The 26,969-nt window shown below is 36.2% G+C and overlaps 1 protein-coding gene across 1 annotated transcript in view; it reads left to right on the top strand.

Moving 5' to 3' along the window:
* The window catches only part of GABRA1 (gamma-aminobutyric acid type A receptor alpha1 subunit), a 41,897-nt gene extending 17,956 nt beyond the window's left edge, over positions 1–23,941 (top strand). Inside the window, exons 5-10 of the mRNA XM_021410888.1 lie at positions 2,272–2,492; positions 4,211–4,293; positions 9,494–9,637; positions 14,849–15,001; positions 17,620–17,822; positions 21,140–23,941. Coding sequence (XP_021266563.1) covers positions 2,272–2,492; positions 4,211–4,293; positions 9,494–9,637; positions 14,849–15,001; positions 17,620–17,822; positions 21,140–21,448 — 1,113 coding nt within the window. The 3' untranslated portion in view covers positions 21,449–23,941. The remainder of the gene's footprint in view (positions 1–2,271; positions 2,493–4,210; positions 4,294–9,493; positions 9,638–14,848; positions 15,002–17,619; positions 17,823–21,139) is intronic.

Genomic DNA, 26,969 nt, shown 5'->3' with positions numbered 1-26,969 from the left:
GTACAATTCATTGCCAAAGTGCAAATAGGAATCTTCCTTCTTTACTTGCATGCTAAGGATAGAAGACTCTCCTCTGTGGAGAGGATTTTATTTTGCTCACCCACTTGCGCATAAACCAGTGCTATAGTACATGGTTTGTTCTGAATGGCGCTCTGCAGTGGAAGAAAGCTATAATCAGAGTAAGAGTATCTGATGACTTGATCTTAGAGATCAGCTGTCTGTCAGGATTCATTTGAGGAGAATTATTGCACATGTTAAAGCGGGTAGTGAAAGCTAGGGAGGTAAGACAGCTCAGCCAAAATGGTTTATGGTGCAGCAGCCTGGGACAGAGAATGATGCAGTTTATGCCAGGCATGATCTGTCAGCTCCTTTTTAACTGAATTTTGTCTTCTGCCGTCAGATTCCTTTACCACATCTCTCAGACTCTTTGTTCTTCTCCAACATAAGAATCCTGTGTATATATGACTCCCATATAAAGGGAAGACCCAGACTCCCCTCTCTCAACCTGCACCACCTCCCACTCACCTTCCTTGCAGTTGCAAGAGAAACTGAACGGCTTAAATGCACACTGAAGTGGTATCACCATCTGGGCATATCTTTTACTCTTCCCATGTGTGTAGGAAGAAATCCTCAGAGCTGAGGAAATACAGTATTTTAATGCCATCTACTGCCTTTTGTACCTCCTCTCTTTTCTATTCTGCTGTACACTTGGGACAAGATTTTGCACAGGGTTCAACTTGAGGCTCTGACCCAGCAAGATTTTGAAGGAAGATTTGGCTAAAAGTGCACAACTGCTGTCACTGGAGCTGAACAAATCCGGCCTCCAGCAGCACACTGAGCATGCGATTAAGAAAGTGGAAATGCTGTTATCTTTGCAATTAAATATGCAACAACATGATTCACAGGTCTCAGAAGCAAAGAACAACAACAACTAAGATCATCCCCTGGAACTACAACATTTTATTGTCTATGATAAAATTATTTAGGTGTTTTGAGCCCTGAAAACAGAAAAACAAACAAACAAAAATGCCGCCAGACTATCACCATCAATACTTGCTGATAATTGCATAAGTAATAAACAGCTCACAGTTGCTTATGTTGTACAGTGCTGCCATTTTTTCAATAAAAATCACAAGTCTAAGTGAGACTGCTACAGAGGGATTTTAAATGTTCATTCCAGAATGTTTCTCTTTACAAATACATTCCTTAGGGAAGCTCTTTTACTTGTAGCACTGTGTGCCAGAGACATTTGCCTTCAGGATTTGCCATCAGTCATTGGCAGGAGATCTCAGCAAAGGTTCCATTTCTCAGCCAAAAGATTGCCATTCAGGGTAATTTGAACAGTGTTTGGATAGCTACTTTTGACATTTATCACAAAATCATAACCATGAATGATGGAAGGGACAGGATAATCCCATATAGCACTTCCACATTGGGATGGGATCTTTTCCTATGTAAATACTACAGTATACTGCATCCACAAGACTTTTCCATATTTTCCCCCAACCCCAGTGGGAAACTATGTTTTATTTAGAACACACCATCGTATGTTTTCTAACTTTACCCTCTCCCTCTTCATTCCTAAAGAAAGTAAATTTGTAGAAAATCAGTCTTCAATTTCATAATGATGTTGGTTATTTTGAGTCTCACTGTATGCACTGAAGTCAGGCAGTACACCTCTTCCCCACTGCCCTGAACTATAATTCTTGGTCCAAAGCTATCCTCATCTTCTCTCTCTAGTGCAAAAATTTAGACTATGAGCCATTTCATGTCCCATGAACTAGACCACATAATGTTAGTGAGCCATGAACTTTTCATAAGTTGACTGCATGTTTATGCTAAGGAGGCACCTAGAACAAAAGGCTCCAATAAGATCCTGTCTCACCAGCCTTGTTTTATTCTAAGAGACAAATTCTTCCTGTGCAATGCACAATGGCTCAATGTCTGCAGGTTGAAATTACAGTTCTGTGGAAGGTGAAAGTAAAAGGAGAAAAGGGCGGATTATGTTGTTTCCAATATATTATATCTTCAATTCTTTCTAACTTTTGAAATGCTATTCTTCCTAACATTTATTCTGTTCAGTACAGTAATGATACTTTAACTGCTAAATAACCAGCTTCAGATACCTTGTAAGTAACTTAGAGAGTAAATGTTCTGATAATTACTAATTTCATTAATAGTCTTGCTTTAAGGGAACAGTAAGATTATAATTTTCAAATTCCTGTGTCGGAACACATGGCGATATTACCTTTTTTTTCTGAATTGGTGTAGGAATACACTATAGATGTATTTTTCCGCCAAAGCTGGAAAGATGAGAGATTAAAATTCAAAGGACCTATGACTGTTCTCCGGTTAAACAATTTAATGGCCAGCAAAATTTGGACACCTGATACCTTTTTCCACAATGGAAAGAAGTCAGTGGCTCATAATATGACGATGCCAAATAAATTATTACGAATTACAGAGGATGGGACGCTGCTGTACACAATGAGGTGAGCCCTAAAATATTCTATCTTTCATTTAGTTTGACAGTTTAACTTGGTAAAGCAAGTTATTTTCCAAACAGGAAACGGGTTCCTTCTTGAGGATTATTTGCTTCTTGTTTAATTGTCTTTTTCACAATAGGTCATAGAATGATGGACAAAAAGGCATTTACAAGTGTTTCGTTTTCCTCCCTCTGTGCCACATTTACACATGCTGCATGTTTCTTGATTTTGAGAAGTTGCCTAGAGAGTTAGGAAACCATTAATTTGCAGAGGACCTTAATTTTGAGTTGCTTTTGAGGATTCCACCAGCAAAGTAGAATCACAGAATAGTGTAGGTTGGAAGGTGCCTTAAAGATCACCTAGTCCCACCCCCTGCCATGCTCTGAAACATCTTCCGCAAGACCAGGATGCCCAAAGCCCCATCCAATGTCACCTTGAACACTACCAGTGGAAGCTGAATAAAGACTGAAAGTTCTGTGTAACCTAGTCTCCTATATCACATAAAAGGATCTTTTTGCATCCTATAGAAAGTAGATTCTAAGAACTAGCAGATGAGCAAAGAATTCATTGCACATTCTTATTTCTTGTGCTTATTGAGAATACAGAACATGAGAATCTAAAAATGGACATTTATTATTCCATTTGTAAAAAGAAACACATTTCACTAAAGTATTTGAATTGTTAGGTGTAAAAATTGTTTTTGTTCTGATATGATTCTTATTGGTAATATATTACTCTTTTTATGACAATAACTTGAGCTAATCAGTTGTAAGCAGAGGACGTTAGTTCAAATTAATGATGATACACAGTGGTGGAAACGCTCTGAATTAAAAAGACCCATGAATTAAGCAATGAAAGAAATGATACGTTGTCTCTCCATAGCTATATTTATGTGACTCTTTTGTCTGAAAGCCAAGATGGATAGTTCAGTACATAGGTGAACAGCGAGCTTTCTTTTAACAATTCTAAAAATATTTTTAAAAGCAGTACAAGTACTTGGCGAAAACAAAGTCTCCAGGCATTTGAGAGCTTGTCAAATATGTTCAATTCATTCTGAAACATCTTTTAAGACTGCCTAGGCCAGGGTAGAATCTGGCTGACGGGTACTTACACAAGTCCAGGTCAGTCTTCTGGTGTAATGCCCGTTGGTTCGGGATGTAATTCCCAAGAACACTACCTTGGCAGCAGGCTGTTCACTCCTCTCTTTTTTTGACCATAACAATTTCTATTTCCTCATCTTTGTAAGCGTCTTAATGCAATATTCTGCCTGGCATTCAAGTATTGTGGTCCATTCCTTGCCAATGTGTGATACGTGATTGTTTCAGGAAATGTTTTTAGTTTATTTAATCTCTCATACTGAGCAGTGTGTTTGCACCCATGCTAATAGCAACAAAATGTTATTAGTAGATTTCAGCAAATGTTTCAACATCCAGAATTGGATAATTTAGTGATGGCAGCATGGAAATGATTTTGATTTCTGAGATTTTAGTCTGCATCCCAAGTTAGAAGTCCAAGCATGTCTCTGCCATACGAGACTTGGTAAAGAGCAGTCAGTTTCCTTGCTGTGTTTACAAAGGTCTATCTGCATCCCAAGTCAGGCCATTCAAGTCTCCTTATTAATCACATAACAGATGATATATTTATTTTGTGTCTTAATAGAAGTCTATTTGCTATTTCTGTGAAGGTAGAATAAATGTGTCTTTTTGCTCATTGATCCGTTATAGATTGACTGTGAGAGCAGAATGTCCAATGCATTTAGAAGACTTTCCTATGGATGTGCATGCTTGCCCCTTGAAATTTGGAAGCTGTAAGTTTATTCTTAAATTGAGATTTCTCCATTTTAAAGCCACTTTATAGACAAATTATGCAACTGAGCAAACTTCAAGGTTTTAATTCTGTGTATTTTTCACTTTTATTTTAATGGTAGTTTCACTCACGTGTTTATATTTCATAAAATGAATAATTCATATAATGAATAAGACATAGAAGTGTCTTAAACACGTTCCAGTGTCATGCCTGGACATTCACAAAGGAGAAAAATGGTTTCACTCTAAACATGTAGAAAAGTAGCATGTCACACAGAAGATGTTGATAATCTTAGGGTTGCTTTTATTTTTTAATTTTTTTTTTAAGTCCGGAAGTCAGTTTTAAAGATAAGTATTACAGCAGACCATGAGTAGTTCAATTGGTTTAGCTAAAAATAATTTTTCCTACCACTATCTTTGTATGTTTAGAACAAAATTTCATCTAAGATTACAATACCATTCATTTTACAATCATGCAGCATTTTTGGAAGTAGAAAATGTCACAAAACTCCAAAGAGAAATTGCAGCGTGCAACAGTTTTAACCTTAGATTGGAGAACACACTGAACAAAACATAGTGTAATTGAAATCAGAGTAATAGCTGACACCACTTCAGATAACTCAAGAATTTCTCCCGAACACCTGAATTTGAGTAGCAGCCCACGTGACATTGATACTTAAAACTTTGCTAAACTAATTATTACCAGAACTTAAATATGAGGTCTACTGTGAAAGTAATGCCTCCTATTTTACTTTGTTCACTTGCAATGTCAGAGACAGGTGTTGGGGGGGGCATGGCAGCAGAGGTTGAACCTTCCTACCAACATTCCATTACATTTTGTTGCCATATGATAGATGGTAGACAAGGGGTGGTCTGATAAAATGGCATCTGACATGGAAGTGTGTATGAAGCTAAGGTGTGTCACTGAATTCCTCCATTCAGAAAAAAATAGCACCCATTGACATTCATTGACACTTGCTGAATATTGATGGAGACCAAACAGTGGATGTGAGCACAGTGAGGCGGTGGGTCATGTGTTTTAGCAGTAGCAACGGCTGCAGTGGGTCACTTGCACTGGTGCAGATGTTTATGAGCGCAGCGTGCAGGGCCTTGTTCATCACAGGCGCCAGTGGATAGCTAATGGTGGTGATTACGTTGAAAAATGGTGTTTTGTAGCTGAGAATTTGCTCTATCAAATAGTGTTATTGTGGTCTTTGTATCTGTTGTAGTTTCCATGGAAATTAATAGAAGGCATTACTTTTGGAGTGACCTACTTATAACCCCAGCTTAAACTCTTTAAGTAAGGGGGAAAAAAAAGTGAAGATCTGCTTTATTCCACTTGGTTCAACACAAACTAGGAAGACAAAATGTGTGGAAAATATAATATTGTACAAATTGTTTTCTCAGTGGCTATTTTTTCGTAGTAGAGATGGGTCATTTCACTGATAATGGGTACTTAGTGACTTGATCTATTTTAGAAGCCAGCAAACAAAACACGCAATTCATTCTTCACATGGTACCAGACAGGGTGATAATTTACTTTGGGCTGACTACCTCCGTGCTTACTATGAGAAAGCACTGATGTTTTCTCTGTAAAGAGCTATGAGCCTCCTAGATACGATTTACAGAACAGAAGCTTATACAAACTTGAAGTATAACTGACAAGAATAGCTTAGTACTTTAATGTCAAGCTTTCTTACAGCAATTCTGATAAACCTTTTGAAATTTTCTGTTTTACAGGAAGGGGGAAAGAAGTCTTAGTCTGAATAATATAGATAGCTGCAATTGATCTTTGATCAGTAACAGCATATCTGTGCACTTGGGATCACCTGGGATCCCAGTTATATTAGAAGCAGTTGTGGGACTGAATTTCTTTTGAAATGCATACTGAATGTGTGCTGGATGTGGAAGACAGAAAGGTGGATAATCATGCATAAAACCTTCTGATGGAAAGTTAAACCATCAACAGTTCTTGAATAAATGTGAACTAGCAGACTGAATTTTTATAGACTTAATAAGATGTCTCTTGGCATATCTGTGTATCACTAAACCACAGTCTTAAACATCAGACACTAAAGTGTGAACAGTAGTTCCCATTCTTTTCCTATATTCAGCTATTTTTGACTCAGAGTGTCCCAGATTAAAGTACTCTTGGCTCAGTGACTGCGTCGTTTTCCAGATTAGTAGGGATCTTGCCTCGATTAAATGATGAAGAGATAAATCATGAAAGGGATAGATAATATAGATGTGAATACAATTCTGGAATCACACCACAAGGTGAAAACAAGACAGCAAAAATACGTGCAGGTATTTCTGCATATCATTTGTATCTAAATTTGTTTCCATTTTGTTCTGCAAGACATTTTTATTATCATAATATACATTATTTCTCTTAAATTAACAAAACCAAAGGAAAATCAAAGAGTGTTTCTGACTGAAAAGTAATTTTTTACCCTAAAGTCCTAGGTGATAATTGGTATTCTAATGTCAGAGTGTGGGCCATTTTATTTTACAAACTATTCACAGTATTTTTTCCATTTTGAACACAAACTGGCTATCATGCCAGCTGTCCTAAACAGGACCTAGCAAAAGAAGTGCTTCCAAATGCTGGGAAGTGTCATGAGACAAGATCAAAGCATTTTCAGGGAAACTCTGCATTCCCCTACTAATTTAAAGGAGTTTATAATCTAGGGTAGTGTGTTCTGCACCATGCTTGTACTGTAAACACTGCAGAGGAATTCACTGTCCAAAATAGGACCTTAAATCTGGACCTCCCCCATCCATCTCATTAGATTATATATCATAATTATCAGATTATAACGTATTTCTGTCTCAGTATTTGCTTATTGATATAAACAGAGATATCTCTCACTGGACAAGTGGCTAGACTTAGACAAGTTATGGAAACAGGTCTCATAGCTGTACTTATAAATAGAGAATAAATTTATTCTAAGAAAGAGAATACATTTTATCTTAAACTTAATTGCTGCTTTTTCAGTGGGAATCACCTTCCAATACATTTGGGATATTCTCCTCAGATAACTAAACTAATTTATGAAATTAATCTTAATGGACTGAAGAATTTACTGAAAAAGACCTTTAATTGTAATGAAAGCCACTTTTTATGTGCAAATTACAATACTAGACTTAGTAGCTCCCCAAGGTAGTGTTTGCCCAGCAGTATTTGTTTTGAATTAAATGGGATAAGAGTTTTTCCATGTCCTCCACTGTTACTCATCTCTTGTTGGAGTTGGATTCAGAAAAGCCTCATGCTGGAGGAGTGGCACATCTCCCATGGACTCTGCCCATACTGTAGAGGCCAATAAATGCTTGACCAAGCTCCAAGGCTAAAATGATTTGCCAAAATAGCAGCTTAAGCTAGAGGTTATTCCAATGTAAATTCAATGTGACAAATGCTAAAGAGGCTTCTGGAACAACAAAAAGCCATATGTTGGCATAACAAAATCAGAATGGCAGCTGCTGTCCTCAGCTCTTCCCACAAAAATCTGATTGTCCTCAATTCTTCCCACAAAAATCTGATTGTCAGTTTAAAACAAAGGCAACTCTGCAAAGCAATAATGAAAGGAGCAAAAGAATATGCTGCTACTTATGCAAAGTGTCAACTGGATGCTGAAGACAGGAGGGGGAACACACCATCCGTGGTGCAAATGGCAAACTGAACATGGCTGGATGGCAGACACCGGGCATGGTGGGGCCCATTTCCAGCACTGGTGAGCGTGCTGCTTTCCCTCCAAGTTCTCATCCAGTGGTCCTCAGCAGTTCAGGAGATCAGCCCCCTTACAGATAACACGTGTGCTCCAGAAGAAGTAAAGCGTTTCTAAGTTAACATTGATACTATCACCCTTTCTTTATTTGGCTAGAATAGCAGACAAACTCTTGTAATTACTGTGGCCATTATTTTTAAGGTCAGAATTATAAAGAAGTCCGTTTGCATTTACAGTTGCTTCCAAAAGAACTATGCATATGCTACAGTGCTTGGGGGATATGAAGTCTGAGGGCAAAAGCAACCTTGCAGTTCAGTAACGCAGGATCAAATGCCATGCAATTAATTTACCAGTACACTCCATCTAAAACCACCTCTTCAATTACTGTTATCTCTTATACTGATAAGATAAAATTATTAACTCACAAATGAGGTCAAGTGAATCAGATTCCTCCTTTCCTGCTTACCAGTTCTGAAAATGTACAGGGAAAATCTCATCCAGCAGGTAGGAGTCAGTCATTTAAATATACATTTATGGCGGTATTTCAGATGCCCTAAGATGTCCCATCTGGCTTCCAGCTGCCTCTGGTGGGAGCAAGCTTTACGTAGGTTCTAATCACACATTCAGTCCCATGCATGTCTTGGATACTCCTAAGTGTCAAGAACGACACTCAGTGCTTCTATGTAGACAGCTAACTCCCACCCCAACTGCTCAGAGCGAGAGCTGTCAGACCGCAGACTACACAAAATGACGGAACAGTATTGCAAGACTAAGATAAAAAATAGTATATAGTTTAATTCCTGAAACAACGTAAATAATATACTAATAATGGCACAGAACATCTGGATGGCATATGTAGGATGCTACTGAACATCTGTATAACATGATTGACAAATTAAGATTGGAGAGTCCAGAAATCCAGACTCAGAAATATCTGCTACGCCTGTTACAGAGCAAAGACAGTGTGAGAAGGGGAGGGCAATGTCGAGAGCTCTGGTCAGGCTAATGAAGAGATCAGTGAAACTACTCTGAAATGGACTTAGTTTATTACAGTGGCCCAGGCAACACCACACCACCACAAACTGAGAATACTGGGGCTCATCTTTCTTGATAGTTGATAAAAATTAGAAAAAGAGCTTGAGAACTTCAATGCCCCCTGAAATTCCACACCTAACTCTCTTTTCTGATTATTTAGATTTTATACAGTTAGGAATGATGTAAGAGAGAGAAAAACCTTCGTGCCACTGAGGATGAACCTTAAACTTTCCCTACAGCACCTATTTATCTGACCATCACAAGGACAGGTATAGGCAGTTACACTTTCTGTAGTCAGAAAGTTGCAGTAAGCAACTTGTGGGTTGTCTGCAGGTGATGAAAGAATTTAACATTCAGTCTACTGCTCAAAACATTGTTCTGTTAAAGCCATGTGGCAACAGAAGGTGAAAAGCTGAAATGCACTGTATTTGTTTAAAATTAGATGCTTATACCAGAGCAGAGGTTGTGTATGAATGGACACGGGAACCAGCAAGGTCAGTGGTTGTGGCTGAAGATGGCTCGCGACTGAACCAATATGATCTGCTTGGACAAACTGTGGACTCTGGAATCGTTCAGTCCAGTACAGGTATGTGACAAAGGTTTGCCAGGAAGGGTTGTGGTTTTGCTTTAATGGAAGATCTTTAACATCAAAGCAGAATTTAGAGCAGCAGAACAAAAACCCCAAAAACAACAGACGAAGGAGTGAGAGAGGTAAACTGCAATTTATGACATATATATGACTTCAAGGTTAGGAAAACACAGCTCTGAGAAGATAACATATCCTGGGATTATTTCCTGCTTTAATTGGTTGTTAAAATATTTCAACAGTTACAAAGCTTCCTATAGTGGCAAGTCTAACCAGAAAGAAAGAAACGAAGTAATTTATGATATAAAGAATCTTTCCTCATATCTTTATCATATTATCTGCTTACTATATATAAGAGCATCAGAATATAAGTCCTCAAAAACCATGTTCTGGAGACAGTGAAATACGATGCTGAAAGCAAACATATAGTTTCTCAAGAAGGTATTTAGAGTGTGAAAAAAAAATTTCACCAAATTAAGAAAAAACATTTGGAACATCCAAACATAGGATTTGTGTATCTTAAGTTCTACCACCAGTGTTAAATCTAAAACTACTAAAAGTGAGATAGAAAAATATAACCCATGTTTTCAATGTTATGTATCTATACCTTTGAAGCTGGCTAAAAAATTTTTCTTTTTCACTTTGCAATTTTTATTTCAAGATTTAATCTTTGGGATTTTACTTTAATTACTTTGAAAGGGCACAAAGATCTAAACACAGTCATAAGCTGAGCACTGAGGATGAACAAGAGCTCAAAGTGTTGTCTGGATTGAACGTTCACTGGACCAGAGAGAAGCCCTCCATTACAAGTAACTTTATGGCTTTGAATGCCCATGCAGTTGTGACAGAACTCAAGAAAAACACACCTGCCTAAACCAAACTTTCTAATGTGTCACTTGTGAAGTGAACAAACATTTAAGAGAAAGTGAGTCAATTTAACGTGAACCCTACTTCATCTCTGATTTATTTATTAGTTTGTCAGTATTTATTTATATGCCCACCTAAGATATAAAATTTATCTTACACTAATAAACATAATAAATTTCCAGCGGTCCAGTTTTCAAGTTACTGCGTGGAAGCTTCTGTTCAGTAGATGTAATCTTAAAAGTAAGCGGAATGGCAGAAATAAGGATTTTGCATAAGAACAATATCAACAGAACTGCTTCCATAGACTTGTAACTTCCATTATTGAGCAATGATTTACACATTGGGCAAATAAGAGGAGAGAGAACTTTTGGCCTGGCCACAACTAGAAATGTTCTCGTTGATGTCTGTGGAGCCAGTAATTCACCCCACCTGCACTTTCCTGAAAAGGCAGCATGATTTGTGAGGGGCTGCGTGGATCCTGAGCTCATTGCTCTTTCTGTTCTGAAGCTATTCACTCAGACCTCGGCATCTGCATGGCTGCCCTTTTGCATTCACCGCCAATTTTCTGCTTACCAGGTGCATTACAGCAGCAGCAATACAGTCAGAAGAGACTCATGAGCTTGGGAATGTACAACACCAGATATAGTTCAGGGTAATTAGATGTTAATGCAAGAAGCACCATTTAAATTCTTAAGAGAGATAATAAATCTTTAAACAGAGCTGAAAGCAAACCTAAGAAGTGTAAAAATTCTTGATATATGTTCAAGAAAAAAACTGAATTTTATTTCTTTTACCCATTATATTTCATAGGTTTGAATTCTGCCTCATTTTTCTGCCTGACAGAACTCTTTACCACTCCCTTCCTACAAGCAGTATAATTAGTATTTTCCTAAATAAAATGCTATTGCCTGGATGAAGAATAGGTATAAAGAATACAATGGATAAAAGCTAAAAATAAGCCCATAAATAATCTTTTAGTACCAAATTTGCAACCCTCTTTAGTTAATACCAACTAAGAAAAGTGGTGGACGAAACCTGTTTGCAAATTCAGTGTCTCAGGGGAAAGTACTTCATGATGTTTGCTTTCACCAAAATAGTGGTGGGGATCAAAAGTGGTGAATGGTCATCTTTCTCCCCACTAAGACAGCTGGGCAGCTGTCTCAACACAGTCTTCCATCACATCTTTATCCTCTCATCATCTGTTTTAAGATATGAAAACTATGAAATCCCTCCCTGTTTCGAGAGTTGAGGAGGTTGACTCGTGACAAAAAGGCAAAAGGAGCTGAAGTCAGTCTTCACTGAGAGTTTTCAGCACCTCTGTTAGGTGAGAAAACGATACGCTCATGCAGCTGATTCTATGGATCATTAAAGGAAACTTCAAACATTTAGGCAATTTTAAGATTATATTTATAGTTGTCTGGAATTCTATACACTTATTTTCCAAGAATTTGGGCAGAACTGGGCTACCCTAAACATTATTGAAACTATAAATGATTTGATGAAATTGCTTTTTTCTTTTTCTTTTTTTTCCCCTTGATAGTGGTCTATCTGCTCTCCTCATTTCTGGATCTAGAACAAAATTCTGAATTTTTAATGGAAAGAGATCTGCAATTTTGACTATTTTAAAAAACTGTTGTTTTTTTTTTTTTACAGCATACTTACTCACTCATGCCACCAGTGGAAGAATCTGTTCTGTTTCTGTACGTGTGCAGGCTCTGCAGGCTTAAATACAGCATTCAATAAGCAAAATAATACTGTTGCTGCCATTTTGCTTAAGCAGGGAGCCAGTCATTTTTAAGTTGTGTGTGCAATTTCTGTCACTCTTTAGCTGTCAAGGCCTATTGACTCAGATGGACTTTAAAATTATATGATTTGTAAGCACTTGAACAGATGCATAAAGGGCTTGTGCAAATTTCCATTTACATAGAATTATTTTGCCACCTTGAAAACATTGTTTTGCATAGACAATCAGCAGGTTTTGTACTCTCTAAATGGTATATTCTTTTTCTATTGTTCTATAAACCTGCTGAGAGAATACTTCTTAAGAAGGGTTATTTTCTGTTGGGTTACACAGCGTAAGAATTAAAAGAGAAATATTTTGCTTTAGACTAACATCAAGGAAAGCCTTATTTCTACCCACAGTGATAGAAGTATTATTATCGTAAACTCATTTCCCACTTCGAACCTCATGTCTGCATGTCATTAAAATTAATGTGATGCACTTTAATTTTAGGTGCCCACCTGATTAACTGGGTTTATTAAAAATAGTTTAAAGAACATAAAGTAGTAGGTCTGATATGCCTTTACTTAATATCAACCATTTCATTATAAGGACACAGGTTAATTTACAGTACCTGGACATTTGACTCTTAATTGTGAAACAGCATAGAATTAAGAGCGGCTTAAATACTGTGGCAAAAGTGCGGAGCACAGGCACAAACTCTTCCAGAGCATTGGAAAGACTGAAATGTGGACATGGTTCAAAACATTAGGTTAACATAAATGGAGGAGTTGTGTGGCCACTTTTAAATGTTTCATATTGTGTAATGTGTATAAATTAATTTAAATGCCCTGTAGTTATTTAAATAACTTTCATTAAAAGATCTGAATTCTAATAAGTGATTTGAGTCAGTTGGTATTTTGAGGACCTAAGGAAATGTTTTTGATTTTTATCTGAACTGTAGGCATTATTCTAGGCCTGTGCTTTGCCTGATACGCTCCTCGTGGCATTATCCACCTTCTAACTCAGACCTGTTCTAGCACTGAACTGATGAGGGTAATGCTGGGCTTTTTAATTGCCTTCATACTTTGAATCCTGTTCTCATTTCTAGAGGTTAAAAATACTTTCATAATTTAAGCAGCTAAATAAAGTTTTAGAGCAGAGCAATGTGTTCACTCTGTATTCTTAGCTTGCCTTCTATGATCACTGAATTAATTCTGGCATACCATTGTGAGCATTTTGTGTAAGACTGCATTAAAATAGCTATAGCAGATAAAATTAAATTACTGATTTTTCTAGCTAGGATTGGCACTCTTCATAAGATTACAATCACTGTTGTAGGTTGTTTTGGTGAAAGTTAGAGAACAGTGGGTAAAAATCATGTCAATGCCCACCATGTTGCTCTGGAAGTTCTATTCTTTGATAGAAATTTTTCCTTGTATAGCCTTTGCTCTACCTTTAATTTTTAATTGATTCTCTTTTCCCTTTTTGCTACTGACTTCTATTTTATATTGAAACAGATCAGGAGTATTGTCACATCTTATCTATAAGACTTCCTCAGGGTTATACATCGAGCAAGATTGTTCAAATGAATGTTCTTTTAGACTTTTAAAGAAAAGTGCATTTAACATGCTCGGTGTATAAGCAGTCAATGTCTAGACATAGTTTTTCAATCCAGTTTAAGCTTTTACTTTTCAGGAGCAACGGTCTCTTTCCAGATGCCTATCTTGTAAAAGTGAATAATGGTGATTTCACATCATCCCTAATCTAGACAGAGGTTTTCATCCAGTTAGATTTCCACCCATTTCATTCCTCAGATAACGTCTATTGCATAAAGAATCAATGTACACTGAACAAAATGTCATAGCTATGGGTTTTCCAATCTTTTGAGAATATACTGTTCTTCAAAATATGTTTTCAATGATGTTGTAAATAATGGTCTGAAAATAAGGCATTATTTGCTACCATCTGGAAAGATTTACAGAGTTATATAAATGCTAACGATGCTGTTTGTATGTAATTGGAATACACAAATCATATGTTTTTGTAGCACCTAAAATGCTACTGGTAATGAAAATATTCTATATTATTCTTGCATTGGCCATTTACTGTGCAAGAGAATATTAATTTTGTAAGGTACTGAATTTAGTAGGGTAAAGATGCTTAATATTCAGAGTAGATAAAGCAAAAACACTGATAATAGAAACATAACCACATCAAAAATTACAATTTAAGCTTGAAAAATTTCTGACTTCCTGTCATCACTTGGTCTTTGGATGATGTTTCCATGTGTGTATTACAGCAGTTTTCCAGCTTCTAATGGAATGAAATCTTCAACAAGAGGCCTAAACAGCCACCAATTAATGCAGACGTTCATTCGCTACTCAGTGGAGATGAAAAGATGCAAATTTAATTAGTGTTTCCCACAACTGTCTAGTTTTCTTATTATTAGTGGGATTTCAGAATTTGCTTTATTAAATGTTTTCTTCGGAGCTGACCCAATATAATGAGGGGTTTTCTTTTTTCTTTTTTTTTAATAACAGTTGTAAAAATAATGAAAAGTGACTTCATATAAAGTCTCCTAATTTTTGTTTTTTCATTTTTTTTCTTTTATTTATTTTTAGGGGAATATGTTGTTATGACTACACATTTTCACTTGAAGAGAAAGATTGGTTACTTTGTCATTCAGACTTATCTGCCATGCATCATGACTGTGATACTGTCACAGGTGTCCTTCTGGCTTAACAGAGAATCTGTTCCAGCAAGAACTGTATTTGGTAAGAAAGACCTATAAATTCCTTGGCAATCACATACCAAATAATGTAAGAAATTTTATGGTAAAACTGCTATGTGCAAAGTGATATTGGAGAAGAATATTGGTGAATATTGGTGCCTGTACATAGTGCAGTACATAAAAGATAATGTTTCATTGTGAATACGCTCCAGAAACGAATACAAGTTCCCAAACCTTTTAAGCTGAGAGTAAAATGAGACCTGAAAATATCTTGAATAATCTATTCCTGTTCTACTTTTCCAAAACAGTATTTATTTTTGATGATGACAGTGATATTCATGGTGGGGATTCTCAAAAAGTTTCAATTAATGGGTGTTGTTCATTTGACATCCTTAGCCTCTCTGAACATTTTTAGCCTTAAAATCCCCTTAGTAGGCTGCTACTAAAGATCTCCTGTTGAAATCAGTGATAATTTATTGTGCTTACAGCAGGGAATAGATGCACTCAATGAATGCTGTAACAAGGGAATCTGAAGGACGCTAAGTTTATACAGTTGGTCCCTAGTGCTTTAACCACTGCCAGCAAACACTTATTTTAAAATTAGAAACAAACAACTAGCATATTCTTTGAAGATAAGAACCCAAGACAAGTACTTCATTAAAAAAGAAGAAAAAAATGAAAAGAAATAACATATCTTTAACTAAGGAAAATAGAACCTGATATTTCTGTGAGGTGAGTTAGTCTTTTTTGTGATGTTCAGATGGGACACCTGAGCACATTTGGCAGGAGGATGCAGAAGAGCACAAAGCCAAGCTGGCTTTCACACTCACTTCCTGCCTTGGGGCAGTAGGATGCCATGGGCCCTCCTGCTTTTCATGAGATAATTTACCCAGTGACACAGCTGGAGGGAGTTAGAAGGCCTGATGTTGAGAAACATGCAGACGCTGATACTCTTGTTGATCAAAAGCTGGTTTTATTGACCTTTTTCAGGCACTCTTCATAGATGTCCTTTAGTTTCCTAAAGCCTCTGGAAATAATTCACAAATTCCATAACCTTAGACCTCATGAACCAAGTAAGCACTTTTTTAGATACGTGGATGGGCATTTACAGAAGAATGGCTTGAAGCACAAGATAATTACATTTTATTTACGTAATGTGACTTAGATTAATGTCTAAAATTAGTTCAGAAATTTTATCACTGACTGCACTGAGAATTGATCTGGGACTTTTACGAGCCTGTGTACTCAAAGCTACTGAAATTGTATCTATTTTATCTCTCTTCGCACATGCCATTTAAAAGGAAGTGTCAGGTCAGCATTTTGCAGTGCCGTACTTCATCGTCCCTAGATAGAGGACAACATTTCCTAGTCTCACAATGAATAATATATAATACTGCATGATCTCCAGCTGCTATCTTGAGAGGCTCAAGAACCCACTTTTTTTTGCAAGTTCTCCTTTTAGAAGACAGTTATTTAGTAAATAGTATTGTGTTTTCTCCATCGTTAGGTATTAAGGTAGGTGATTTTTCCACTTCCTAATGGGAGTGAAAAAACATCTCAGGATATTTTGCATGAACGTATGTATACAAAAGCACATCTTACATCTTTTAGTCCACTTACTATCACAGATAATATAAATTATAAATCCCGGTTCATATAAGAGAAACATAAGCTTGCTAATAATGAGTCAAAGATGAGATTAGGTTGTCACTCAGGGAAGGGAAATTGCTCCCTCACTAGGCACTAAAATTTCAAGCTCTTTACACTAGTATGTAAATACACTGTTCAGTATTTGGCCTATTTTAGACCACTGCACATTTTCACTAACACTCAGTGCCGCAAAGATGAACTTGCAAAACATTCAATACAGGAAACTGCAGTTGTCAAGGTAACTTGTGGACATATGATTTGATGTAAATGTCCAGCCTACGCTTGCAGATTTTGCAGAGTGAGTTTTGGTACAGCCCTGCCACCGCCAATGAAAGCTCCATGGAGAGCTAAAGAAAAAGTGTCATCGGCAGTTGGAAGCTCTGATATCAGAGATGCAAATAACATTGTTATTGTTCTTAAATAAATTCCGTTATATTTTTGGGGCATCACTGAACATCTGTAATAATATAAATTTAACTAAATGTAATGTTACATAAAGCTTGGTGCATTTGAGTATATGTATGAAGGAACATATACTTCATAAACAATTTTAGATTTAGCAATAACCAGGCTAAGTAACACAAAGCCAATAAGCTTTTAAGTTTTATGTTTAAATATAACGGAACTACCACAAGAACTAAACATGTAAATTGATATATTTTTAGGGCAATTTGCACAGTTTGGGTAAGGAAGAGCAACGATGATTCCTCAAGCTCCATGAAGCACAGAGTATTATCCAATCCAAAACTCAGAATTGTTTACATCCCCATTTAACAATTACTATCATACTAAAACAATGCAAAAGAAGAAAAGTAGAAAACAGATATTTCAAAGATCCTAAAACTTCTACATAACTTGAAATTTGCTATCCTCGGGTAGCAACTGAATTTAAGTGGAGAGGTCCATAAGAATGGTGGGTGCAGATGAGGATTTCCTATCTATTGCAGTAGTTGGGATCTGAAGCGCAAAATAAAACTGCTGATATGAAGACAAAAACTGTTTGCTTTGCAGGAGTGACAACTGTCCTAACAATGACTACGCTGAGTATCAGTGCGAGGAATTCACTCCCTAAGGTGGCCTACGCCACTGCCATGGATTGGTTTATAGCAGTGTGCTATGCCTTTGTGTTTTCTGCACTCATCGAATTTGCGACAGTGAATTACTTCACAAAGAGAGGTTACGCATGGGATGGCAAAAGTGTTGTTCCTGAAAAGGTAAGTCCACTTAATATCTACTCCAACAATTCACATTATGTCATACATGATCTCCATACATTTTTAATAGTATTAATAATTCAAAAACTTTGCTCATTCTATCATTTTTCATATGGAGAAGAACATTTTGCCAACAGCCACTGAAATTTTCACCTGTGTAAGTAAGCAAAGATCAATGTGTTTTTATTTTGTATTTCTTAAGGGCAGTTCATTCTCTAGTGTTTGAGCAAGATAAAGTGTTCATGCCATAGTATGTACATAGAGGAAAATCTTGTGGCTGCTGTATTTGTTTCCAGAGGATATTGTGCTCCTCAACTCAAATAGGACTGCCCTGTGATTGCGATCAAATAAATCAATTAAGGGCTTTTTCTTGCCTTTACCTACTATCATTTCCCTATTTTTAAAAAATAGAAATATTGTTATTTTAAATTCTTAGCTTATATGAGAAATTGAGTTGTTTTGGGAGTTGGTAATCCTGATCCATACCTCCCTTGAGGCAAAGGAGGATATCACGTTGTCTGCTTTTTGGGATCAGACTGTCTGTAACTCACATATGCATCAACAAATTGTTGTGGATATACAGGGGATGAAAGTTTCCTGTTTCCTATGAAATATCATGTGAGCTCCTTCTGTGAGGAAGCTCATTTTGGTTATTTTTTAAGAGATCTTGAAAGAGACTTTTAACTTGCCTAATTGCTTATTATGAACATTCACAGATTAGAGAATCAGCAGAATAAATATTTGGAGGAGCAGATGTTACTCATTGGTATGCGAATATATGTGTTTAATTCAGGAATGTATGCCTATATATAAATACTCTTTGTTGTTACTGTTTTTTCTATTTTTGTTGTGTAAGTCATTCCATGATAAAATAGAAATACATTTAGAACATTTACACAATGACAACCAACATCGTGGAACAAAGTGAAGTAACCAACTTACAGGACTGAGCAGTGCGACTGCTGGTCAATATTTTCAGTTATTGACGATACCTCCATTGAAAGTCATTCTTTTCCTCTTTTCTGTGTTCTTGTCTGCATGATACCTATTTTAAAAAAAATGAGTTCCATTAACAGAAAATCATTAAATATTAAATACTCCCTTTTTAATACTGCCTACCTACTAACATAAGTTACTATAACCAGACATTTTATTTCTAAAAAAATTAAATTTTCATACAAAAAAAAAGAAAAACCAAAACAGTAAAAGCACACTATTCAAACACTGTCTAAAGCATTGGAAGATGTATGATTTTACATTCCCCAACAGGTAAGGGTCTTCATGTGCGCTTTGTTATAAGGCAACAAAGGTATGCCAGTACCCGGTAAAGTGTGTTATCTGCAGACATGAAGGAGAAGCAAGCAAAGCAAGCCAACAGTGAACAAAGCATCACAGATTAATAAAGTTTAGGGCTCCTGTTAGCTGTTCTGTTACCTTTTCATGAATTCTAATTTGACATACGGTATCAGGCCCCTGATTGGTGTCAGGCCTTTCTGTGGATCAGATTCCTCATGACATTTATATCTATAGGATGAGCGTCCCCTGACACTTCTACGATCTGCTTCTTTGCCCTGCTGGATTTATTGGTGCTCATTAGTGCATCTTGCCAGATTGGGAAACAGTATGGGCTTCATACCAAGCAAGTGTGTCAGCAACCCTCCTGCTCAGGAGGAGAGAAAGGAGAGGAAACCAAAAAGCTTTCTGACTTAATCTTTTTTCTTTTCTGAGAATTTTCTTTTTTCAGCTATTTGTGCATCTTATTCAGCAGATATATTCTAAGACATTTTGAAGCTTTTCCTTAGCCTCCAGCTATGGTGAATATTATTGTCTTGAAACAAAGAGCATCTACACCACAGGCACTATCTGAATCCCCTTTCCTACGAAGAAACAAACTTAACATTTCATCAGTATACATTTCCTTCCTGAATGGGGCTCTATGTCATGCTTCAACAAGCCTCTTCCCATGTGTCCTCATGCTTTTGCAGCTTTCCTGCATGTTCTCAGGTGTCCTTCAGGAACGTTTCTTTTTACTTAAGTGTTCATCTCCTTTTTTTTTTTTTTTCCTTATTTTTAAACTAAATTCTTCCCCCCCCAGCTTGTCTGTTTAGCGATCAATCTATAGTCAATCTACCATAAATAGTACGGTAACGATTTTAAAAAGCACTTCCTCTCTGGGACAGCTGCATCTTGATATCAGATAGTTATATTTGTTGTTCTGTGAAATGACGTAATAAACCATGCTTGCTATTTTCTCTTTATCCATATTATCATCTTCTTCCCTCTAGAGGACCAAATGGTCAACAGTCCCCTTTTTTTTCCCCTCAGAAAACACTGTCTAATAAAATACCAAGAGCTTGGAAAATCATTATCAGTTTTTCTTTTCTGATAAATAGTTTTTTCTTTACACCTCCTTATCCATCCACTACATTTAACGCCTACATTTATTCTTGTGTAGTGACTGGAGGAAGGGTTTGCACTCTCTACAACAGTGACAGTTGAATTCCAGCAGCTAACCCGACACATCAAAATTTATCTTTCTCCCCCACAAGTAGAAAACTAGATAACGTAAGGACCCAGCTGAAAATCTACATATACTTTCTCATTAGTAAGTTCTTCTCCTCTGAAAAGCGTTCAATACAATCCTGCTTTACAAAAATCATATAGCTACTTAAGACCCTGTATTCAGAATGACTTTTCAGCCATTATGACCCAATTGCAACATTCCAGTAAGAACTGAAATTATCTGTCCCTAAATTCATATGCTTCTGGTGTAAATCCTTAGTATAAAAATAAGATGATTGATTTTACATGTTTCTAAACAATCCACTCTTTTGTGTCATGGTCTCATGATATTTTTGTTGTATATTTTTAAAGTAAGAACTGTGTTGGAATGAATCATAAAAACATTGTCTGTCTTGATATTGGAAAATCACATTAAGAAATTCAGTGTCTTTTAAGGTTTTTATGCTGGTCAGTTAGCAGAGTTGATTAAGGGAGTGTTGAATTATGAATGGTTCATCACTGCTCATTACCATTAAAGGTCATTTTGTCTAACAGTGAGCCTAGCTATCAGGGTAAGTCTTCACTATCCATCATATACTTTAGTTTAAAAAATACAAGTAATCCCAATGAGTGATTCTGTCCCTATCTCCACCTAAATATTTTGCATGAGTCATGTACCCCAACATTAACTTCTTACTTACAGGTTATCACAACTTGTGGTATAAAGTTAATTAATAGCAAAATTTCGTGGTGCCTTTGCAGTATGTTACCTATTGAGAAGCTAACACGAATAAAATATTTTCTTCTTTCTTTAGCCAAAGAAGGTGAAGGATCCTCTCATTAAGAAAAATAACACGTACACTGCTGCAGCTACAAGCTACACCCCTAATATTGCAAGGGACCCTGGGCTGGCAACCATTGCTAAAAGTGCAACGATAGAGCCCAAAGAAGTCAAGCCAGAAACAAAGCCTGCAGAACCCAAGAAAACTTTTAACAGCGTCAGCAAAATTGATCGACTATCAAGAATAGCTTTCCCATTGCTTTTTGGAATCTTTAATTTAGTCTATTGGGCTACCTATTTAAACCGGGAGCCTCAGTTAAAAGCCCCGACTCCACATCAATAACCTCATTTATTCATCTAGGTCTGTTTTGTCTTTTGCTCTGGGAATTGCTTCCAGTTTTCACACACAGTAATTCCCGTTTGGAATATCATAAAGGTTTCTTCATTTAACCAGAAGTAAAATATATCTTTATATTTAAGAACCCTATATACAAGGGAGAGAACAATATAAGCTATATACTTTGGAAAACAGATTCTTAAAAAGGGAAAGAAAGTTCTAGTAATGGGAAAAAAAAAAGACAAGCATTTGTAGATAGCTTAATACTGAATGTCCCCAAGATATATTGTATATGTACGTGAAAAAGATATTTTTATTCAATGGATTGTGAGGGGCAGGAAAATATTCTTTATGATGTCCATGTTGCACATACTGTACTGCACCGCTTTTTCAACCACTGTTTATAACCTTTTCAAGGATTTAAAGCTTTCCATTTGCTGAATCCCATAAGATAGGTTATTTTCCTATTCCTTTTTCCCTTCTATATTCCAAATGACCTAACTTAAAATATTAAATGATTGTTAAAGAAAAAAAAAATTACTCACTGTAGATACAGTTCATCACTGTATAGCACATAAATCTAATGGTAAAAAATGCTTTAATCTGCTCTCTTACTGCAGTCTTGTCCTAAGCATTAAGTTGTTACTAGACTAGATTTCAAACCAGTTGCACAATCAACTGCAGATCCCAAGTCCCTCTATCTCCTATGTAATCCAAACAAATCCCAGATGCTTTTACAGATAGCTTTTACTCATCACTGTTCTAGAGAGTTTAAAAAAAACCAAAACAATAAAACACAAATTTTGCAAGCTCTAGATATGTTGAATGTATTCTTTTATAAAATGATACATTAAAAAAGCTTTAGAATGAAATTTATGGATAGCAGAAAGACAAAATATAGTATTTAAATAATATATGTAAATAAGCAGCATGAGATTGTACATTTTTCTTATTTTCTTTCTTTTCTTTTTTTTAAAAACTTTTAAAAAGTTTTGTTCTTAAAACATTGTTTAGGAGTCACCTCTTAGCTCTTAATATGTTGTTAAACGCTCAATAAAACATATTTAGAGCCTAGATTAAAAAAATCATTGGTATTGGAAAGTCTAAAAAATACGTAGGAAGTGCTTGGAATTAATTCCATTTGTAAAGTGGTTAAGTGTACAGTAACTTGCAATTTGACAATGTCATACAATGTTTACTATTAGATTAATGACTGGTCTGCTCAGGTCATGCATAAATACTAGAGTATGGGATTATATTTGGTAGGTAAAAATGGTGAAATATTTGTTAAGACAGAAGTTCATCTGTATATTACTGCTATATTTGCTGATACACAACTGTTACAATAAGTGATGTAATATATGTAGCATTAAATACAAAAAAGTCATACAGAAAAGAATGTACAGGAAAATAGATTTTATTGAGTAAACTTATAACATTTCATTTTTACTGTAGCAATATATTTGTAGGAACAATATGTAAGGGCTTTAAATACAAGATGTCCATTTTGCAGGTATTGTGCTCCCTTAAAAACAATTCTAGTCAGTATCACTACTGCTGATTCTTAGAAATAAAGTTCCAGATAAGTCTTTTTCAAAGAGACGGGAATAATGGTGAGTGTTGGCAAGGATCAATTCAAAAACCATAATACATGGTACTGAGTAAATTTTGAAGAAATGCTACATAAGTCGCTAGAGAAACAGCTAATCAAAATCAAATTTCATAGTCACGTTTCAGGCAATGTTTTATAAACTTTCTCAACAAGTCAGAAAGTTGACATTCTCTACCTACAAAAGGAAGTAGTTACTGTTTTATTTAGTTGTTTTGTTTTTTTTTTTAAATAATGCTTCATTGTCTAACATTTAGTCCTGTCTAAACTTGATAAGTTATCTGATTGGAGCTTATTAAAGGGGGATGTTTTCATCTTCTGATATCATGTGTAGATATATGTATAGAAAAAAATAAACTATGGCTCTTTAACTTCAGTGTACTTGTTTATCTTGTTATTTTTGGCGTTTAACTAGTGTGTTCATTTAGGGCATTTTATCCTTCTAGTAATTCATAGCTACCTTTTGGTCTGCATTTTGCACATTAGATGTGAATATTACTTAACTAGTCTGCTTTTTGCTATGCAATGACTGCATTATATCACCTCTTAGTTTGTTAGTCTATGCCAATAGTATTATACTGTACAAACTTGATTGCAGAGTTTATCAAAGACAAGGTATTCTCTATGTAGCTTTTTTACAGTGCTTTGCTAAACCATGTAATAATAGTAAGTCTTCCTTGAAAATAATGATACACTCTTATAGAGGACAGTTTGTTTACTCCCGGGATAATTTTAAAAAGATGACATTGAATGTTTATTGCACCTCCGTGCAGTGATGTGGCAATAAAACCTAAATCTAATAGAGGTTGTTTATGGCAGAAGCATGTATTGCTTTACAGAGTTTAGCAAAAGCTCTTTATTTTATGTCAGACTGTAATTCTATTATAATAATAAAGCTAAAAATAATGAAAGTGAATGTTTTACTTTGGTTTTCTTTAGTTACTCTTTTTTACAACGCATCACTTTATACTATTCCTTCAAAAGTATGGTTTCATTTGGTTAAGAATGCAGTTTAACAGATATAGTTTTCAGTGTTTTCAACAACAGGAGTGTGTCTGAAATCTGACTTGACATTCAAAAAAATATTGTTCATTCTGTATAATGTGCATCCAGTAAAACAGTAACTCAGATGAATAAGTGGTGAGATTTAGTACAATGAGTATGATATATGATAGGAAGAGAATGAAGTACACTCTCTTCCAGCTAAAATGGCAGATAAACCAGAGAGGAAGAGTAAAATTTTTTTTTTTCTTTTTTAAATTAGAGATGTCATAGAAATACAGATCTAAGAAAGACTGTTAGGACAGGACATCAAGTTGTATAAAATAATACTATTTCACTTATTTCATGAGTTGTGGGGACAGCATTTAAACAAGCATATGCATTGCTAGAAAATTTTAATTCAAGCATTCTTTCTTTTCTACGTAGAAGAACACAAACAGAGGGAAAGTCATTCCAGTGTATTCAGCTCTCAGATTTTCTTGGGAAAGTTCCTGGCAGAAAGGCTCATGGTTTTAGATAGAGGAAGAGAAACAACCAGTGGCAGATGTTGTTTTAAAGAATCCCATGCAGGAAAGGCTCTCGTAAGTGTATATGTGTACATTTAGAGTGTTCTTAAGTAGTTGAATTCCACAGAAAAATTCATCAAAATGGAAAGAAAGATTGTATGAATACAGGCACAGATTCTGTTACCCTATTCTGCTTTCCTCCAATTTGAAGGAGAATAGTGCAGACCGGATCCTTGTTCCTTGCCTCCTACTGATAATTACATGGAGTTGAATCCCTATGGAAACCCACACAGGATTTCATGGAGAAGCAGGGAAATGGCAAGTGACACTGAACACCCACCTCCTACGTTCACATGCCAGATACAGAGTATACATGAGGACTCTCACATCTCTGTTTTCACTGCTCTGACGCTCTTGGGCAGAATTTTACTTACATAAAATGAGTGAAAATGACTAGATGCAACAGGAGCTGGCTGGGAGAAAAGCACATAGCACCCTTCAGCCTCACAAAATGAAGAACAACCCTGTCAGAGGGGAGGTTCAGTCAGCAGGCAGTCCAGCAGGATGCCCTGAAATGGAGGTGCTCTGCGATACTACATCAGGAGGAGAAAATCCTCCAGTTTTTCTGGGATCATCCCTTGAAAGTACCACAAGAAAGCAGCAGAACAAGAACAGTTTGATTTGAAAACTGCTGGTGCCTCCCACTTCCTGTAACTCTTTATTGGTAGAGTATAAAATGTTTTGTCAGAAGCCAACTCGGAAATGAAGTTGATGGAGGAGCCCCGTATGTGGAGGCCAGTATTATGTAACCATAGGCTGTAAAAGACTTCTTTAGACAAGCGTTCTGCTGGCTTGATCTTCCTGGGGTTGATCACAGTATCAGAATCACAAGTGGTAATTCAGACAACTACATTTATCATCAATGATGTTACATCATGCTGAGTAGGACTGAGCTTCACTTGGAGTTAAAATGTACACCTGAGCTTGGCTGAAGCATCCTCCAGCAAAGAGGAAACCATTTGGTTCAGCAGTCCCAGCAGTCAAAGTGTTAAAGGCAGTCAAACTTCATACAGTCTTAGTAGCAGAAATGGGTCCATTAGGTGTGTGTGCACTTTTCAAAAGTTTAACAAAGGTGATGAAAATCTTTGACTTTTTGATGGGATCTTTTGGACTGACAGATAGGAGACCTGAAAAAACTCCCTCTGCTCCTCCTTTTTTTTTTTTTTTTTTACATCATCTCCTATTTTCCACTAATATGGTAAACAATAAGAGCTTATGAAACACCCTAATGGCCAGAAAATGGGGCAGCATGCTTCAGGGAGCAAATAATAAGAGAACTTCTCTCAGCCTGTGCTTTGTATCTGAATGTCCAAATAAATTAGCGTGACTGAGGAAAGTCTAACTTTTTCTTAGAGATTGGAAAAATAGCAGTCACACTTAAATATAAAAACTCAAGATCTCCTCAGACTTTCTCTAGCAGATCCACAGGGAAAAACAAACAAAGCAAAAGCAACAAAAAAAGCTCCTCCCATGCATAAAAACAACACAGCTTAAATAAAATGTGTTTGCATTCTTAGCACATGAATTTTGCAAGTGAAGTGTATTGTCAGCTTGTCAAGCTGTTGCTGTCAGGTTACATCTGATTACAAATCACACCAAATACAGTAAGAGAGGCAAAAGCCTCACAGCGCCAAGTTTCTATAGGCTCTCTCACTCTGGCTGCAGCCCCATCCAAATAGGCAGGATGACAACGCGGCTGCTGATAAAGTCGTCTGATTAAACAGCTCTAGGGCATTTGAAGATGCAGCGAGCAGATTCTACATTGCAGTACAGCTGTCTGTTACATGAATTTCACCCAAAGACTAGAGACGTTTTCACTCAAAAACCTGCAGACCAACTAACAAAAAGGAATGATTTTTTTTCAGTGTGCTGTCAAGGGAAGAAAGACATACTTGGTGAACTCCAGTGAAACAAGGGCATTTGACTACAAATAGATCTGATGAGTATCTTTCCAAGTGCTTTCATATACAAAGTATGCACTTAACCTCAAGTTATACAAGCCTAATACCTGAACTAGGACTAGGGTACTGGGTTTGTTTAGAAAGAGTTTGCTATTGGCTGCCCAGAATGCACCACTTCTGCTACATGATCATTTTACAAGTATTTATCATCCACTTAAGTGACTAGAGTGCCTCAGAGGAAAAAAAAAAAAAACGTCGCTAGAGGATCCATGCAACTTAAACACAAACAACAACTAAGAATAAAATGCTTCTACTCTATTACTTCTGGCAGCAGCAGAACAATACTTTAAAATAAATGATTTATAGACTTCTAAGATTGCTCTCCATTACAGCAATACTCATTATTAATGTAACAAATTTTCCACAAGAATATAAGAAATTCCAATTTA

Source organism: Numida meleagris, chromosome 12 (assembly GCF_002078875.1).
Source record: "Numida meleagris isolate 19003 breed g44 Domestic line chromosome 12, NumMel1.0, whole genome shotgun sequence".
NCBI lineage: Eukaryota > Metazoa > Chordata > Aves > Galliformes > Numididae > Numida > Numida meleagris.
Note: the sequence above shows the minus strand (reverse complement) of the source record. Positions and strands in the feature narration are given on the sequence as shown.